Source organism: Poecilia reticulata, linkage group LG9 (genome assembly GCF_000633615.1).
Source record: "Poecilia reticulata strain Guanapo linkage group LG9, Guppy_female_1.0+MT, whole genome shotgun sequence".
NCBI lineage: Eukaryota > Metazoa > Chordata > Actinopteri > Cyprinodontiformes > Poeciliidae > Poecilia > Poecilia reticulata.
The window spans coordinates 11,209,728-11,228,690 of NC_024339.1; the positions used below are offsets into that span (position 1 = coordinate 11,209,728).

The 18,963-nt window shown below is 36.9% G+C and overlaps 1 protein-coding gene and 1 long non-coding RNA gene across 5 annotated transcripts in view; one reads left to right on the forward strand and one right to left on the reverse strand.

Moving 5' to 3' along the window:
* The window catches only part of ksr2 (kinase suppressor of ras 2), a 104,247-nt gene that overhangs the window by 57,067 nt on the left and 28,217 nt on the right, over positions 1-18,963 (forward strand). For 3 of the 4 annotated variants that reach the window (XM_008417882.2, XM_008417880.1, XM_008417883.1), the window contains 8 exons: positions 6,015-6,084; positions 7,757-7,840; positions 8,152-8,237; positions 9,407-9,427; positions 9,680-9,789; positions 10,801-10,969; positions 12,326-12,367; positions 15,011-15,080. In XM_008417882.2, the coding sequence (XP_008416104.1) occupies positions 6,015-6,084; positions 7,757-7,840; positions 8,152-8,237; positions 9,407-9,427; positions 9,680-9,789; positions 10,801-10,969; positions 12,326-12,367; positions 15,011-15,080 (652 nt within the window). The remainder of the gene's footprint in view (positions 1-6,014; positions 6,085-7,756; positions 7,841-8,151; positions 8,238-9,406; positions 9,428-9,679; positions 9,790-10,800; positions 10,970-12,325; positions 12,368-15,010; positions 15,081-18,963) is intronic. The other variant, XM_008417881.1, reaches the window with a different exon arrangement.
* LOC103469868 (uncharacterized) lies at positions 15,278-18,948 on the reverse strand. The gene is made up of 2 exons (XR_534418.2): positions 18,191-18,948; positions 15,278-15,437 (listed from the first exon to the last, which is right to left on the reverse strand). It is a non-coding gene; the product is annotated as an uncharacterized LOC103469868 (long non-coding RNA).

Below are 18,963 nucleotides of genomic sequence, written 5' to 3' on the forward strand. Positions count from 1 at the left end.
TATATAAAATCTTCTATTAAGTTGAAAACAAATTAGAGGAAAAAAATGCACGTAACAGCCTTCTCACCTTCTCAGAAGTATTCTGAAAACTTCCCTTCAATTTTTCCACATTGTTTCTTGTTACCTCATACTTGCATACTTCAATAATATAAAAAGAGTAAATTGTATTTTTATTCAGCCCCAATCAATATTTAGAAACTCAATTATAACTGCAAGTTTTTTGAAGTATCTCCTTACCAGTTACTCCTCATAATATATAACCAGTATGTTCATACATATACCCATAATCTCTTTTTTTTTCTTGTGAACTGAGACTATAAATGAACTGAATTAAATTCTTTAATTTTGTTAAGATATCAAAAAACGAGTAGGAGTAAATCTCATCCTTCACATTGTGTACTAGTCAAAATTGATATTACTTAGATATTATTGACTACAAAATATGAAGCACTAAGTAAAAGATTATCGTAACTGATCATTTCTGTGGTTTTTGATTGTAATATTTCAATTTAAATATTACTTCAAACATTTAAAGAGTATTTTGGGAAGAGACTAAGAAAAAAAGGCAGAAAAACATATAATAAAGTGAACAAAAACTATACAACAAAGCTGCTCAGTCTTCATTGATTTAACTTAATCCAAAAAAGTTTGGGCAGAAGTATAAACTTATTTCATCTTTACAAGCCATATGAATTAAATGCATTTAAGTACAAAACTTGAACAAATATTGTTGGTGTGAATACTTTTGTTGTTCTTAGATGCAGTGTTTTAGCTTTCCTTGAGAATTATTTTGATAGATGCTCAAAAAATACTATCATGTTACTGAATCTGTTATTGCCTTGATTCAGCAAAAGAAGTACAAACCATTATACAATGACTAACATATTTCTCATACCTACAAAAGACTTTAAAAGAGCCTTCTAACATGCCCCATCGATGCCATTTAGCTTTCTCTTGATGCAATTTTGTCATGGATGTCTCCAGTTGCTATGAAGGTATGCTACTTAGCAACCACATTTGAATAGATTTAGAGTGGAAGAGCAGAAAAGGAAACTCTGTTTACCTTTACTCCAACAATATGAAAGCTGTTACAATGAGATAATCGTGAAGTGCAACTAAAGAATCTGAAAATAATCTTTTTTTCTTAGATTTGCTGTCTATCACAGTTTATTCCATCATACACTGACTGTTGGAGTAAAACATTTCTGAATGATAGTGCCAAAATTATAATTCTTTAAATGTGCTACAAGAGTTACAACTTTAGAGAAGAGGCTTTGAATATAGGTACATGGCAATATGTTGCATATCAAGCATATGCATTTTTCTAAAAACTAGATTTCTCCAATACCCTGGAGATTCAACCACTTGTGCAGGACTAGCAGTGCCCTCAAAGACTCTTGTTGAAGATAATGTCAACAGCACACTCATACATATACAGAATGATAAATAACTTCAGCCCCGCTGTTGACAGGTCAAGTCATCTGCCAGTTGCCAGCCAGGCCGACAAGAGCCAGATGATGTCAGTTCCCTATTTTATTAGGTTACAGAGATGATTGAGTGTAATTGAGCAATGCATCGGAGTGCAGAGAGAAGACATCAAGCCTCTGGAGAGACTGGAGGTGGAGCAGAGGAAGGGTGTTTCAGGAATCAGGAAATGCTCGATGGCACCAGAGCCACGACATTATCATTGTCTACAGCAGGTGATTATCAGCAACCTGGGGATCAATTAATCAAATCGATTAAACTGCTTACAAGATTAAATATTGGCAACACATTGTTTATAGGGGATTACTGAGTTGTTCTGACAACAACAACAAAACCTACTTGATACTGGGAGGGACATGACGCTTTTGGGCAGATGGTATTTTGGTTTGAAGTACAAATTAATGCATTTGAGAACGGCATGTGTTTGAGCAGGCAGCTGCGGTAATTCAGGCAGAATATCTAACAAGGTTGTCTTGGTATGTCTTGGTTCTTTCTATTAGTAACACACTAAGCGCAGTAGCTTCATGCAACCACCAGGGCCAAACAAAAACCTCGAAGCATTTTTAGATTTCAATTGCCTCTTTCTGCCCCATCGGGTAAATACTTTGACCTGTATTATTTATCTTTCTCTAAACGACTGAAGTGAATTTTGAACTTGAAGGAAAAAATCCAGCAGAAATAAAAGCCTTTAAAATTCACAAAATAAATAGCCACTGCATTTGAAGTTTTTATGTTTAAATCCATCTCATTTCACACAGACCCATTTATTGGACTGCAGGCATTTTATGCAGCGAGAAAAGAAGGTCCAGGGGCATTTATTCCTTCAATGTTTTATCTTTACACTTCCCTGATTAGTTGTTAGTTTCTGTACTCACACAGAAACAAAACACTTTCAAGTTTCCCAGAATTATGTACTCCTGGAATTCATTTCTAGCTAAAAGCATCACAATACTCATGAATAAATTTACATAAAGACTCACAAAAGAAAAGCATTCATGTCTGACTTGCATAATATTGTTTTCTTGCCATCTTCACTTCTTCTGATGTTTTTGTCAGTTCAGAGTTGAAGTTAATCGACTAGCGTTTTGAAGGAAGATTTAAAGTAAACCTTTAATGATATTAATATGTCCGCGGTTGGTGCCATAACTCAGGACTTCTACCTGAAACAGGTGTTGACTTGCTTTGATGTTGGGTGTCTCTGATACCTGCATGAGTAATTTCAAATTAATTATTTGCCAATTGTCTAGATCCAAAACCTTCATTTTTTTACAGCACTGTCTTGCACACCACATGCTAAAAGTACAGTGCAGTTCAATGTGGTTTTGTCAAAAATATATGGCATATTGCTAAGTGTGGGATGTGGAGGATAGGAGGATGTAAGATGTCCATTTCAGTGACCTGTGTTGGGGGAAGTAGCACATCTAAAACATTAGGCCACTTTAAAGCGTTTTCCTAACTTTATTTGCTTTCAGAGTTATCTGTAAACCTATTGGGTACGTTTGCAGTTGGCTATTGAGCTGATTTAATTTTATGCTATGAAATAGTTTCATTCTGCAGAGACATTAGGGCCACTTGTTGACACGTTACAATCTTTAAGGGCAACTTTGTCAGATGAGGCTGACAGAAAACATACAGTAGAAGTTTTCTGTCTGCCTGCACTGATAGAAAACATGCACTAAACTTAAAAAGTTTTTGTCTCTGATGAGACAAAAATTTCTTCATCTTGACTGAATCATTGCATTTTCTTTCAAGATTTTATACATGAAGTGTATACAGTCTTTTAGCTCCTAAAGGGACATTCCATACACATACAGAAGTTCAGTGCAATACTTTAGTAATCCCCCATCGCTTTATTTTCTTCCAAGTTGTCAGACTTTCTTGTAAACTCTAAACGTGATGCTTTTCAAAAATGTTTTCATGTTTGCTGAAGGTCTTCTATTGGACAATGTGCACTGTTGGACCGCACATCATATGCAGAGTCAAAAATGAAAATAAATATCTAATCGCGATGAACTTGGTTGAAATAATTTTTGATGGTTCACTGTGCAGTATGATCTATAACTTTGTCAACACTGTTCTACATAGTTATTTTGTTATTAAATCATTGTTACCCCTATCTTAGTGCACAGCTCCACAGCTAACAAACGCACCCAGCGCTGTTGTGTGGGCTGCCATGATCACCATTCAGTAGGAGGTTACACATAGATGTACTGCGCTGCTCAGTCTCTGCAGGCACTAATGGACCATGCGAAAGACTTTTTTGTGAACTTCTATTTAAGCTCGAGTTGCTCACAATGGACTGCAGACAGCATAAAAGTAGCCCAATAACTAAATGAAACCTGTGTGTAAACTCACAGATCGATTGGATTGTATTATAGAAAATATTTGATTTAGTTTTCATTTCTAAGGCTTAAAAGAGTGCAGCACACAGAGAGCTTGAATTATTATTTGCCGCTGACACATGGTTTTGTGTGCTAATGCATATTTAATTAAAAGTTTTGCTGTTTCCTGTTTTGCTTTTATTAAATTTTCTCAAGAGTCTTACAAATGTCCAAACCGGAAGTGAATTAGATGACAACCGACTTGAAGACAGGTTAAAAACACAAAATTCCATTAATAGCTGCTTTGTGACACTATTTTCTGGAGTAGATGTCATTAGTTTAAGAATTGAAAGCATAGTTTGTAACTAAGGTGGTCAATTTTCTATTTTCTTTCATTACTTTACTTAACTGAATTCGTATGTCTTGCCATCTGGGCTGCTGTAGTCATGTTGTTATTGTTTTAGTTGTCTTTGTCCGTGGCAAATTTGCACATACTCTTCGGTAATCAAAGTAACTAACAAAATGTAATAGTCAAAACATATTTATGTTAGAAATATTATATTTAGATCAGGGCTGCGCAGCGGCACAGTTGGTAGAGCTGTTGCTTTGCAGCAAGAAGGTTCTTGGTTCGATTCCCGGCCCCGGTCCTTCTGCATGGAGTTTGCATGTTCTCCCTGTGCATGCGTGGGTTTTCTCCAGGTACTCCGGTTTCCTCCCACAGTCCAAAAACATGACTGTCAGGTTAATTGGCCTCTCTAAATTGTCCCTAGGTGTGAGTGTGTGTGTGCATGGTTGTTTGTTCTGTGTGTCTCTGTGTTGCCCTGTGACAGACTGGCAACCTGTCCAGGGTGACCCCGCCTCTTGCCTGGAACGTTAGCTGGAGATGGGCACCAGCAACCCTCCTGACCCCACTAAGGGACAAGGGTGTAAGAAAATGGATGGATGGATATTTAGATCAAACATACTGGTTGTTGACGCTGTTTGTGTCATACTGTTGAAGATTGACTTACCAGTATACACAGCTCATAATCAGGTTAACTTTTCTCTGAAGATACTATTGTACTCTAATAGATAGAGAAATAATCTCATAGTAGTTTGTTTTCTCACTAAATGTGACAAAATGCTCTCTGCAGGGTGAAAACTTTATAACTTTGTGTCAAAATTTCGTATAATTTCTACCAATTTCTGCCACATAATGAAACCAGTATTAGATATCTCCTTCTAGATTTCAGAATGGATAGAAACTGTATGCATCAATAACCCTCACATCCAGTCTGAAACCTTAAAGCTGCTCTTTGCAGTTTGTGCGTAGGAGTCAACTAAGAAGGGCCTCTTTCAAATTTCAATTTCAGTTCATACTTTTCCTAAACGTGCAGTCTCAAGGGACCTTTACAAGAAAAACAAGTCCAGTTTGTATACTATTATGAAGAAGCCATCTTTAGTCAGATTAAGTTTAAATCAATTCAGTTCTTTTCCATTAAATCCAATCATGTCATCCTATTAAGATCCAATTATTTACTGTCCAATCCTTTCCAAACTAAAGTATAATATGTGTTCGATTTCATTGTGTCATTTAATGTCTATTGGTAAGAAGATTTTAGAGGAAGCTGAATCAACTGGACCCAGTCAGTTTCTGCGTGTTCTGGAACAACACATACAGAACTTCAACAATACCACTTTGAATAATAGTTTAGGGAACCAGTTACTCCTGAGCACCATGAAAACTGTGTGTTGATTGATAAACTCACAATTGCTTTGACTATATTTGCTGTGACAGTTATTTTCAGTTGCTCGGTTTTTTCACGAGGAGCCCAGATCTATTCATATAGTATTATGACCACATTTGGCAGTTTGTCCACTTAGCAATTAAGGCTGGAAACAAATTAACTAGCTGTGGATCTGTGGACATCCCAATGAAAACATAGCTGTCAGTGGTATGTGACCATTAACCCTGTCATCAATTAGGATTTCGCCAAGACATCTAATTTATTGTGACATCTTGACACTCAGTTGTCTGAACTGCTGATTACAGCTGAGACCTAAAGGTTGCTACAAAAGCATGTCCATACTGTGAAATGCCATATGCAATAAACAAACAGTGAATACAAGACATTTAGTCAATTCTTCATAGATGTTCTGTCAGAACTACCATTTAAAGTGGAAAAAAAAAATATGAAGACCTTGCTCTTTCTTTCTTCTTTTCTGTAGACACTCTTTCAGTGCCTCGCTGGTCCCCACAGATTCCCCGAAGAGATTTTGGAAACTCAATAAAACACCGGTAAGTCTAAAGAAAATTGCGTGTTCTGGAGTGTTTGAGGTGGTTAATAAATAAGCTCCAATTTACGTAATACAGTGTTGCAAAAAAAAAACTGTATTGGCCAACGAAGTGACTTCTTTTGTTTTTGCTTTTTAGTCACACTCAAAATGTTTGCTGTCAAACCAGTTTTAATATGAAAGATAACAGTAATAAGTTTGGAAATCATTTTAATTATTACGAGAAGAAAAACTATCCAAGCTTACCTCACCTTATGTGAACAAATATTTGTGCATGAAACCTAATAATTGGTTCCGCCATCAAAACTGTGGTCTGACTGGCATTTAGTTTGTCGCTATGGAGGATTTTTGGCCCTATTTCCTAGCAAAATTGTATTAATGCTGTCAAATTAAGATCTTTTTTTTTAGGAAGCATAGCCTGTTTGCTCTTAAGCTTAAGTTTTCAGTTTGACAGAAGAACATTGGGATGACGTAATAAATAGCCTCTTTTTCTTTAAGAAGCTCCAACCTTTTCCTGAAGTCCGCCTTCAGCACGTCACCACAACATTGTATCTCCAATGATGCTGTTCACAACAGTACGCAGGAGTGTTGAACTGATAAGTTGCTTGTATTTTTAAGCCCAGCAGATGCACATTTCCACCAAGTGTTTGCTAACTGCTGCTGCTAATCTGAAGGAACTGAGTGGGAGTTGCAGGGGAACTCTAATGTTGCAGCTCTGCTGGATAAATAGGCGGTACATTGTGCTAGCAGGCGCCTAAGTGCCCCTGAATTACTTTGATTGAATCAAAGTAACACTCTGCATGTTCTTGATGAGGGAATGATTTCATAATTTGATATAAACCTCAAAAAATTGATTTTGCAAAACACCTTCCCTTTAACACAACAAGCTATTTGAATTCCATTTGTCTATTTAAAGATTTTCCTTTTTTCTGTGTTTTTCAGATAAATGCATGTGTTTACACTGCCACCCCCTCTTTGCTGAAAGATAATTTCGTCATGCAGAATCTGACCTCACTGTCCTACATAATTGACAGTCCGCTAAAACATTCTGTCAAATGGAATTGGTTGGAGTGAGGTGTGACTCATTTGAGGCAAAGGAGGGGTCTAATAAAGAGATTTTGATTCTGTCAAACTAGATTAGTCACCTGCCATTAGCCAGCCAGCGACACCACTGGCGTCCAGGCGTTGCATCAGTAAATACTGCCAATTGTCACAAACGTGTTTGGAACGGTCAGTCAATCTGCGCAGGGAATTGGTTCTTGCTGCAGAGCACTGTGGATTTGCTTGGGAAGAGGCTGTGTTGGACTCTAATCATGAACACAAGCTTGAAAACTCCCAATCACTCAGACTGATCGTTCTATTGATATTAACCCTGTGACCTCACTACTGTGCTTCAGATTGTCTGTTCGTTCGACTGAGTTTAAAAAAGATGGAAAATGAAATGGGCCCAAATTAAATCAGCAGGTGAGGAAATTGCAATGGTAAACACTGTTATACAAGAAGCTCCTGCAGGTGTGTATTATCCTTGCATATGAAGAACCAGGCAGCTTGCAGAAACTAATTGTGAATTAATTTATAAGAAGGCAAAATGCTTTTATATGATGAATGGTTTTCTATAGCTCCAAAGGAGTTTGATATGATGATACCAACTTTATTGTGTCTTTTCTTACTTGCAGGTTTTCCACCAAGTACTGGATGTCCCAGACATGCATAGTATGTGGAAAGGGAATGTTGTTTGGACTAAAATGTAAAAACTGCAAGTAGGTATCATGAATATTTGACAGCTTTCTCTTAAATTTCTAGTAGTAATTGAGATCTAATCCCACATTTTTATTAGTTATGTTTTTAAAAACAAGTGAACCATATTGATCTTTTATTTCTTTTAACTGTGTGCTTGCTATTTGTATAACCTCTTTGTTTTCATCTTCATTACATAAATTTGCAGTTCGTATTTCTTGTCTGACAATGTTAATGTTAATGCTTCCTGTTTGCATAAGTTTGAACTCTGAGTAAATATTCAAATGGCAACTAATAGGCACTAATTTAGTCTCTGTATTCTGTTTGCATATAGGCTGAAGTGCCACAACAAATGCACCAAAGAAGCCCCACCTTGCCATTTATTGATTATACAGCGAGGCGGACGAGAATCCCTCAAAGGTAATGTATAATGCTTAACGCATACATTGTCTTGATAAAGACTGCTATAGACATTTTTACTTTCACAGTGCAAGACAAGTAATTATGAAAGATTACAGAGTTCACGGAACATGCCAGTCTTTGTCATGTTCCTGTTTTTCCTCATCTCATTAACTTTACAAAGGAACATCATACTGTAAAGCCTTGGGGTAAATGCTAATTTTTCATGGAAGTTGGAACATTTTTATCCTGCATGAATGCATCTTTACCTTAATTTGTGTCGCTCCAGGCACATTTTAATTTTCTGATGTGTGTCAGGCTGCTAGTAATCTGGAATAGGCCCTGTTTAGTAATACCCAAAGCTGAGTTTGTTACCCATATGTTTTTCAGAGTGAGAAATAAGGCACTCTGTGCCAGAAAATTCAGTTGATTCTGCAAAAATGTTGATTATTAATGTGTGACAAATTAAACCTGTACTAATAAATTATTGTAAAGAAAAAAAACATCACTCAATTATTATTTCTATGCATTGATATGTAAAGCTTGCATCATATAGGCAAGCTTTACATCAACATATAACTTGATATCTTCTTTGGAGGAGGAAGGTTGTTACACAGGCATTTGTCTTATATTGCTTCAGCTTTAATTAAACTGAAAAATGTTTTGCACTGATATCACAAGATAATTATTACTTATCCTTGTTTAACAAGCGAAACAATATTGCTCGTCATGAGTCTATTTTGTTCAGTTATTTTTCTAGTAAAGTAAAGTTTGAAGCATCACAAACTGATACTAAGTACTTGGTTTGCTGAATCAGCTGCCCCAGGTGAAATCTAATGAGTGGGCAGCTTTGTGTTTATCGAGATATGCTAACTTTGTAGGTTCTGAGAAACTTCTTAACTATTCTATTAAAAGAGAGGAGATGCCTACACTCCAGATCCATATCTACTCTCCCCTCATAATTATTCATTTATTTTTTAAATATCTTGGCCATAAAGAGTGTGTTTTTGTCCCCACAAAAAAGAAAACTATTAATTACAACAAACAAAATGTTCTAGACTGACTGATGAATCAAGTCTGTCTTGAGCAATGATTTGGATGATGCACTGCTTAACCTGACACTAACATCACTGAAAACTAAAAACCCCTTTGTCTTCTCCTGCTTTTCCTCTTTTTTTTCCCCAAATAAGATCAACAGGGAACGATTCAAGGTAAGAAGCTCTAATTGGACCACTTCAACAATGCTTTTATAAGAAATGTGACACTTTCATAATAACATAAACCCCTTAAGATGTTTTTTTCTTCATAATGTGAGCATTTCATAACAAGTGGTGAGATTTATTTTCTTTTTTAGATAAGAAGCAGTGCTTGACTGATTTTCTTGAAGTTATTAAGCAAGTGTTTAAGTTTCCCACAGAGCTTAAGTGTTTCTCTGCTTTCATTTTTTATTTTTTTTTCTACAGTAGCTCGTCTGGTACGGACTGAATCAGTGCCATGTGACATCAACAATCCGCTCAGGTACACAGACCTGCACATCAGTCAGACGCTCCCCAAAACCAACAAAATCAACAAGGTAGGCATGACAAATAAACTCTAAATTACATTGTTTGTAACCTGTCCTACATATCACGTTCTATCACTTATGGGAGCGGGTTATGAGTCATTGTTTTTTCTCCAGGGATAAGAAAAGGGTACAAAAATATCTTTCAGCGACATTGATGTTTACACAGATGCATTTGCTTTCACACGCTGAATGTTTGGCAGCTCAGGGTTTATGTTTAGTTCCTCTGGAATGAAGTTTATCGTATGTTTCCCACTGTGCAGCTAAAAGTGAAGGTTTAGATTGAATCTGTCGATAGGGACATGAAAACAAGAGCTTCAATAGTACTAAACCTTGAGGGCTATTTTACCAGTAGAGCATTCATAAATATATTTTAAAAATAATTTTGGGTTAAACTTTCTTCAATTCTACATATCGATGTGATTCCATGTGTAAATCATGTAAGAGTAAACAGTCGACCAATTAAATTACCAATTCCAGAACCTTCATCCTGCGTGTGACATGTACCGTATTTTCCGGACTATGAGCCGCTACTTTTTTCCTACGCGTTGAACCATGCGGCTTATAGTCCGGTGTGGCTTTTCTGTGGATTTTTCTTCAACCACCAGGGGGCTCTTTAGCAGGAAGTGAATCATTGGAAGTCAAAATTGGAAATCAAAGAAGAATGTGCTAATTTTCATTTAGAACAAGCAGTTGCTAGCAGAGGAATTTCTTCAAACTCATATGATGCAGCTTTTAAGTTTAGGGCTATCGATCTGGTAGTACTGGAGGGAAATGAAGCTGCTGCACGTAAGTGATCTGGTGATCTGCATCTTTAAAAGCCTGACATGTTTTAGCATAACAGTCTTTTTCAAATGGTCAGACTGATTTTATTGTGTCTGTGAGAAGCTATTTTTTTTTTCTTTTGTTGTTGTTTTGCCACTGCTTTGTTCATCACTTTGAACCAGAGTTTTGAAGATATTTATTTCAGGAGCATGATTGATAATTGTATGAATTCAGGGATTTTTTCCTGTCTCTCTCCAGGATCATATCCCAGTCCCCTACCAACCGGACTCCAGCAGTAATCCATCATCCACCACTTCCTCCACTCCATCCTCCCCGGCTCCTCCGTTGCCCAGCAGTGCCACTCCGCCATCACCACTGCATCCTTCTCCACAGTCGGCGCGGCAACAAAAACAGTTCAACTTGACCGGTAGGAACAAACAAAGTTAACAAAACATGGTTCAACTTCATGTCCAACTTAATGACCCACAAGAAGTGAGAGGTGTTCAGTTAGTTGGACGTAGGAGGTTTACCAGTATGTGTAGTTACTCTATCAGTAAAGCATTTCAAAAGATATAATGTATTCAAACACAGACGACGGCTGCACAGTGGCGCAGTTGGTAGACCTGTTGCCTTGCAGCAAGAAGGATCTGGGTTTGATTCCCAGTCCAGGTCTTTCTGCATGGAGTTTGCATGTTCTCCCTGTGCATGCATGGGTTTTCTCCGGGTACTCCGGTTTGGACACCCGCTTTAAAATTAATGTTTGCAACCGTTTGTATTGGCTTCACTTCTCAAAGATTCTACATTCACTGTAATAAATCTCCTGGATAGGTTTATAAGTGACAAAAAGGTGAAAAGTACTACCTTTTGCTGCCTGTGTGTTAATACAGGCAGCAGTTATGATGTGTCTCTCAGAGGTAGAGTAAATTGCTTTGATTTTATATGAAGAAACGTGTCGTAGGTAAGAAACTTGAAAATGTATTTCTCATAATCTGTCGTTCTAAATCTTAAAAAGTGCAGGCAGGATCTTAAGCCCTGCCCAAACTAAACTTTTGTGAAATACATTTCCTTGTTTGAACCTGCTGTCCACACTCAAAGTTTTTGATAAAAAATATTTTCAAACTGAGAAGTTCAAAAAACATTTCATGTGATTTAGCATAAAAACTTTCTAAAAACAGTGACATTGAATCCGACATGCACATAAGCAAACTGTGACAACAGTGGCGTGACTTCTTGGAACAAAGTAAAGGGTCATTTCACCTACAGCTGACTTTGTTCTGACAATTTTTCCAGTAAATTTCAGATGTAAGCTAAATGTTAATGACTGAGAAATTCTATGCACTGTTACTGAAATGAGTGTGAATGTCTTTGTAAGAAGCCTAGCACAGCTTTAGCCATGCTCAATATCTTCTTTTTTACTTTGATGCAGTTAATGTTGACATTAACACAACCTTCTTTGCTTATTTGATTGAAATTCCAGTCAGAGTAGATGCAGATTTTCTTCAGAAATAAAATATTATAAGGCATGACGCTCAGACATAAGTTGAACATTTTGGAAGCCTAGACAATTTCTACTTTGCACAAAAAGTTGAAATTTTTGCTCATTTTTGCATTGCTGATTAGATTTTTCGAAAAACTTTTTTTTATCTTAACAGCATTCAAAATGCAGTTTTTAATAATTTTATTGAAAATGAAAATGCATTTTGTAATCACTCTGTGTATTACCCCATTAAAGCTCAGATTAGATCATTTAACTCTGGCTCATCTGTTTTTCCTCCTTCCACAGCCTCCAGTTACTTCAAATACAAGCAGCAATTCATCTTCCCTGGTAAGACCCCTAGTAATTTATCATTTTAAATCCTTCAGTGCTTTGAAACCAACCAATGATGAGCAAGAAAGAATGTTTTGATGTCAGTAGTCATTTTTTCTTTCTTTTCTCACCTTGGCTTGTTGAAGGCTGTTGGCTCCTACACCCACTCATGCTTGTCTCATTTGGGGTTCCTAATGATTTGTCAGAGCCCAGATTCTCTCGCTTTTGTCAGCAGTGGTACCATTCACCAGTAGCTCATTTGGCAGCCTATTACAGCTGGGAGAACCTGGAGAGGTTTTGGGGGGAAAGCAGACGGTGTAACTTGCAGAGATCTGTTTGAGGCAGGTGTTCGGAAAGCCGTGTGTTTGTGCTGTACTGCGGACAGAGTGTTGCTTATTGTCGACTCATATACTCTTTTTAGTGAAATTTATATTAACCGCCTTAATCATCAGCATAACAAAACTAGTTTGTCACTTTCTGTGAGAGTATTATGTGGAAATTGATCCAGTTTAACACTAATGTCATAATAAGTTTAATGCTGGTCCTCGTTTACAAAAGAAAACACAAACCACTTTTACAGGATATAAGGTGCCTAGTGGCAAGACCAGCATTGCGTTGAACGTTTTCGAATGTGAACATAATAGTTGTGATAAATCTGTGTGGGATCATTCATGTCACAGCATTCATATGGCTGAAATATAGAGATTTGTCACATAAATTACATATTGCATATAAATGGCTCAGATTGGACTCTGAGCGCTTGCAGTCCTTCTGGTTTGCAGGTTCTTGGAGCCAGTCCATGAAAGCATTCATGAAAAAGGAAAAACAGGTCCCTCTTGCTGTGAGGTGACAGTGCCAGCTTCTAATGTGCCATGCAACTGAGGGACTTTCTGCAGCTTGCACTTTGTCACAAATTGTCACAGTGTGTTAACACAGGCAGCAGTTATGATGTGTCTCTCAGAGGTAGAGTCAACACAAAAGCTGCCCTTACTTCATATTCCCTGTGAAATGTTGTGCTGTCAAAGAACAGAAAAAATAGCTTAAAACTTTACTCATGTAGCCTAATTTAACAGGTAACATAAAGTTATTAAATGTATGTACAGTTCTTAAATTATGAGGTGTGATGTTATGCATGTGACCTTACCTTACCTTACTGTTTAAACAACAATCTATTATTTAAACCTGTGTACATTGCTTATTACAATGATCTTTAAAAAGGGTTTTTATAGAAACTTGGTGATTCCAGGATGCCACTTTTTACTTTCTATCTCCATAGGTTTTTCACTTACCATCCTAGTAAATGTTCATGGTGCCAAGATAAGCATGTCATCCTCAACTAGCTTTGGTTGTCACAGCTGAAGTTAGTTTAATTTTGTTACTTTTATTCAGGCAATGGGCACATTTGGCAAGATGCTGCTGTTTTTTCTAATTAATGAGTTAAAAAATCAACACACAACACCTTTAATTGAATGCATGTTTTTTGTTTGATTAGTTTTTAAAAATGGCTAAGAGAAGCAATATCATGTCATATTAATACCGCAGGGAAACTGGAAAACATGCATTATTAAACAAAGGATCACTGACACTGTGACCAAAGCATACATTTAAAAAAAAAATGCTTCGGATATATATAATCGATTTTAGATCATTTTAAGAACATGTTTTTTCATAACATAGTCCTGCACTGAAATAAAAAAACTGGATTGATGTGTTTTTTTGTGTGAGTGGATGCCACTGCAATAAAACATGGATGTATGTTTTAAGGGATTTTATCCATCCTTAGCTGTGGTGCCAATCATTTTGGAAAGTCCTATTATGTAAAGTACAGTAAAATATTAACAGCTTTTTTTCCCTACACATATGCAGATACATGTACCATAACACACAGTGCCATGCTAGGCAAAATTTGAATGCAGACATTTTACTGCTGGCATGTTTGCGTCTAAATCTTTCTGTTCTGCATTTTTATTGAGAAAAACAACTCACCAGGTGAAATGAAAAACAATTGCTTCTTTTATTCAATCTCTGACAATATTATTCTTCAGAAATGACATCCATTTTATCAAAATACTCCAGTGTGTGCATGATTGATAAAAGGCATTTTTTAAATCTAGTTTTTTGTTCTTTTTAAAATCAGAAATGATTCATGTATTTACCTGCATAAATGTAATTTAAAGACGTCTTAGACTGGTTTGCAGATTCTAAACCAGGTTGTATAATTTATTAGAAATGATTGTAGACTAAGATTAAATCAAAACTCTTACACCATGTACAGTTCCTGTCTCAGAAAACACATAGCAGTTTCTCTCTATATGTTTTTTGGAGAACATGGATTTGTGTCACCAGCTTTGTAAGATCTGTTTTGCTACAGCCAAAGCGGCAGTGGCTGGACTCCATGTGCATAGTCTCTGCTGTACCAGGAAGTTTTATAATTTAGACTTCTGGGGTACCTACAGTCACCTACAGTCCAAGTGGATGTGATTAGGTTGTAGCCTTGGCATGACAATAATGTGATCGCTCCTTCTTCAAGCCTTCATTTGACAGAACCAAACAATTGTGCTTACCTAATTCATAGATAAGCTGAACTAATTTTATATATACGCATATATAACTTTGATTGCTTGGATAAATTATAAAGTGTTGTAACTCCGATGTCTCCAGATGTTACACCAGAGGCACCTCCCAGTAGAGCACCGCAAGTCATCCTGCATCCGGTCCTCTCTGAACAGGGGTGAGTAGAACACATACTGTTATCCATCCATCCCTTTTTCTCTCTCTGTCCTTGTCTGACAGGATACCGTGTCTCCTCCTCGCGCTTCTCTCTGCCTCTCTGTGACCGCCGCTCAGAGGCCAAGTCAGACTTATTGGAGCACAGATATTTGGGTGACAATTTCAATGTGAGGGACGACATGACGATTACTCAGAGACTAATGTTAGCATGGCCTTTACTTCACGCTACAGTTGGGATGCCAAGTGGATTTTCACTGAGTCTTTGAGGAAGCCACTGGTCATGGGAAAACATCCGGAAGAGGAGGATAGGTGATGAGATGCCTTTCGACCTCGATGTTAATTGGATTAGCATCTCAATCTAACACAGGAAACAAGAGAAATGTAATCTACAGGCAGATGGTCAGTTGTAATGATATCATTGTTGAGTCTACATTGACAGAAGAAAATACCAAAGTATTTGTTTTTTTGTTATTCATATAAGCTATGCATGAAAAAGCTGATCTACAATAAAGGTACATGTTTTGACATCTATGTGCCAGAGTGCTGAAACAGCTGCCAGCTTTAAGATCAAATCTTTAAATAAATATCTCAAAGTAAGAGGAATCAATTAAGCAAATTCATTTTTTGAACATAACTGATGATTTTCGAAAATGGCTTAAAATAATCCACTGCTAATGGTTGGCAAATACAATTGTTTCAGTAACTCAAGTGAAACATATTATATAGATCAATTACACAGAAATGGGTGTTTTTAAGCCTTTACTTCTGTTAATTATGCTTTTCTGCTTAAGGCTACTAAAAACATGACATTTTAATTTCTTGGAAAGCTAGAATATTACATCTAACCAATAACACACATTTTAATGCAGAAATGTGGGCTTAATGTAAAGTATGTTTAAAGGTTGTCATTTGCAAAATGCACTTTTAATCTGACAAATGAGCCTCATCAGAACAAATATTCTATAGCTGGAGATAAGAAATGAGCTCTTGAGGAGAAACTTATTTAGAAATCTCCCTTGCAAACGATACATTTCCTCCCTGTGATTAGTCCGTCAGTCCGTCACATTGTTTATCTCTGCTTCTCCACTTGTTCATGATGCATTCTGTCATCTGCAACTGAATAATTTTAAATATGTCCCTCAGAATAATATCCTAAACATTCTTGTCTCTGAATTCTGTGACTTAAGTGAAGCACTTTCAGTGTTTTACTGTTTCTCTTTTCTCTCTCTGTTGTCTGTCCTTTGACAAATGTAAATGCATCAGCAAAGTTTTAAAACCTATGTTCCTCCTTCACCGGTGATATTGTCCCTCTCTACCCACATCTTGCTATGCTGTTGCAGTAGCAGGTGACAGATGTCTCTGGCCTTAACAGCCTCATCCCAGGGTTAATGAGGGCCTGTTTCAGACCTCAACGCCCTGCAGGATTCCCTCATTAGAGCAGAGATCGAACCGCTACCATGAGCCTCTGGCGCCACAGGAATCACATTATTTTATAAGTTGCCTCACCTGTAGTCTCTGCCCAGAGTCCAGGAATGCTTTGTTAACAAGTGCTAATGTACCTCTGGAGAGGTTGTTAGAGGTTACACACTAATGTTACACAGTGTGGAATATGAGGGCTTGTTTTAGTCATGTTATTGCCTCCCACTGTGCATGAATCTGAAGGTATACATCCTGGGGTCAGAAATTAATTGGGCCTCAGGGTGAAAATGCACTTTGAAGTTAATAAAAAGATTGAGACAAAAAAAACTGAGGTCACGAAATGGGAGTTTCTTACATTTCTACCCTGCTCAAAATGTACTCATGAATCCATCATAGTCCTTTTACCGTGTTGTGGAGTGGTGCCGGTAATTTATTCATTAAAAAAAAATTTGTCTCCAGGATTCTTTCCGATATAATATGATGAGATATCATGACATGTGGGGGCACAAGAAAAGGAAAATAAAACAAATTCCAATGCAAAATAAAAAATATGTTAGTGGTCACAAAAAGTTCTCAAACTATTTCATGAAGAAAAACAATATTCTGTGATTTCAGTTCTTAGGCCGCTGTGACAGAGAAGACACGTTCTGTGAAATGACTAAAATAAAGCAGATGTAATTTCAGAAATGGCTCGAAGCTGTGAAAATGGCTCATTTCATAGTCATTGAGGTGGCCTCAATAACAGACCTCGCGTTTAACAAAGGGATTCTACATCAGCGGGACGGCTGCTCTTTTGGTGTCTTGTTGGAAGCAGACTGAAAAAAGGTTAGCAGTGCACAGACAAAGGTGGCAAGTAGCTTCAATATCCAGCCACGCAGGCTCAGATCCACATTCTTTCTCTGCGGCATATTTATTGCGTCGTGCTTCGGTGCACAAAAAGTGTCTGTCGGTATAATAGCAAATATTTCAGCTTCTCCAAGATTGCTCCACACCCACAGGCACCCACAGTTTATCAGGTGCAGCTGCAATCAATCAGCAATCAGCGCAGCGAAGCAGCAACACAGAATACATTTCCATACAATAAACAATCCAGTAGCTCTTTTTTTTTTTTACAACATCCACAAAACTTTGTAAATAATTAAGGCGGCAATAATGCTTCATTTGGCAAAGTCTCACAAGTCCGATGCTAAAATATAGTGTATTTTCTTGACTAAATAAGATTCTTTTTCTCTTTTGAAATGCATGTAAAATCAAACACAAAATTTGTTTTGAAAACATGTTAAAGAAAACTTGAATTTATAGCAATGTACTCAAATGTATATGCAGAAAATATATAGATACAGTCTTTAAAAGGATATGCTGCTCCCCAGGTTTCTTAGCAGTCTTGTCTAAATATGAGGTGACATACGCTACATTCACACGACAGGCACATGCGACCCATATCTGACCTTTCATGGCAGTCTCTACCACCTGATTTTGACACGCCCACCAAAAAAAATCTAATTTTTCCCACTTCCATAAGTGCCACTTATTCAAATATGTATCCAATAGTTTTCAAAATGTCTAGCCTGAAAGATCATGTTGAATTTTTTTACATCACTGACGTGAGACATGCATCATAATTCTGCAGCAGAAGAAACCAGGTGCTGTAAATCCAGACACAAACAATGATGGGAAATTAAAGTATCTTACCCTTCAAAGTGGGAAAGACAAGCAAACATAGCATTCAAGGTAGTAGATGTTGCTCTTCATAAGTCAAAGTACGGCTATTAAAAACAGCCACTTAGTGCACCACACGTTAATTGCCACTCCTGGTAAAGACGTGTGAGAAGGTTTAAAATAATTCAGTCTTTTGTTCCTCTAGTATAATTAAACACAGAACATTTCTGCCTTTAATTTGACTGCATTTGTTTAGTGAGGGGAAAAAAACAAATTAAGAAATAATTGTTTTTGTTTTGTTGTTTTACAAAATTACAGAGCCACAATTAGTCGCACCCTTAAGAATCCGATTAAAAGAAATGGAAATTAAGCTTTTTAATTTATACTTGTGTGTAGAAGCTTTTAATTAGTAAGCCATGACGGGGAAATAAATATGACTTTGACCATTTCTGTTTGCTTCTTTTCATGTTAAGAAAGACATTGTTGTTCCAGTAAGGCAGATGCATTGACCTGCTAATTTCTACAAAAAAGCTAACCACTGTAAACGTGGCCACAACTACAGTCAGAGCAATAAATAAGCTTAAAACAAAAGGAAGTTTAACCAGGACCCAATTTTTTTCTCATCCTTATACACATAGAAATGGATGTTAAAAAGTGTAAATAAAAATAAGTGTCTAAAAAATGAACCTGAGGATCTGAGCGTGCCAGATGTCTGACACTATATCTTCATCTGTTGAAGGTTTGCAGCTACACATTACAGTAACTATTACTAACATATCACACATTTCTTTCACAACCTCCATTTC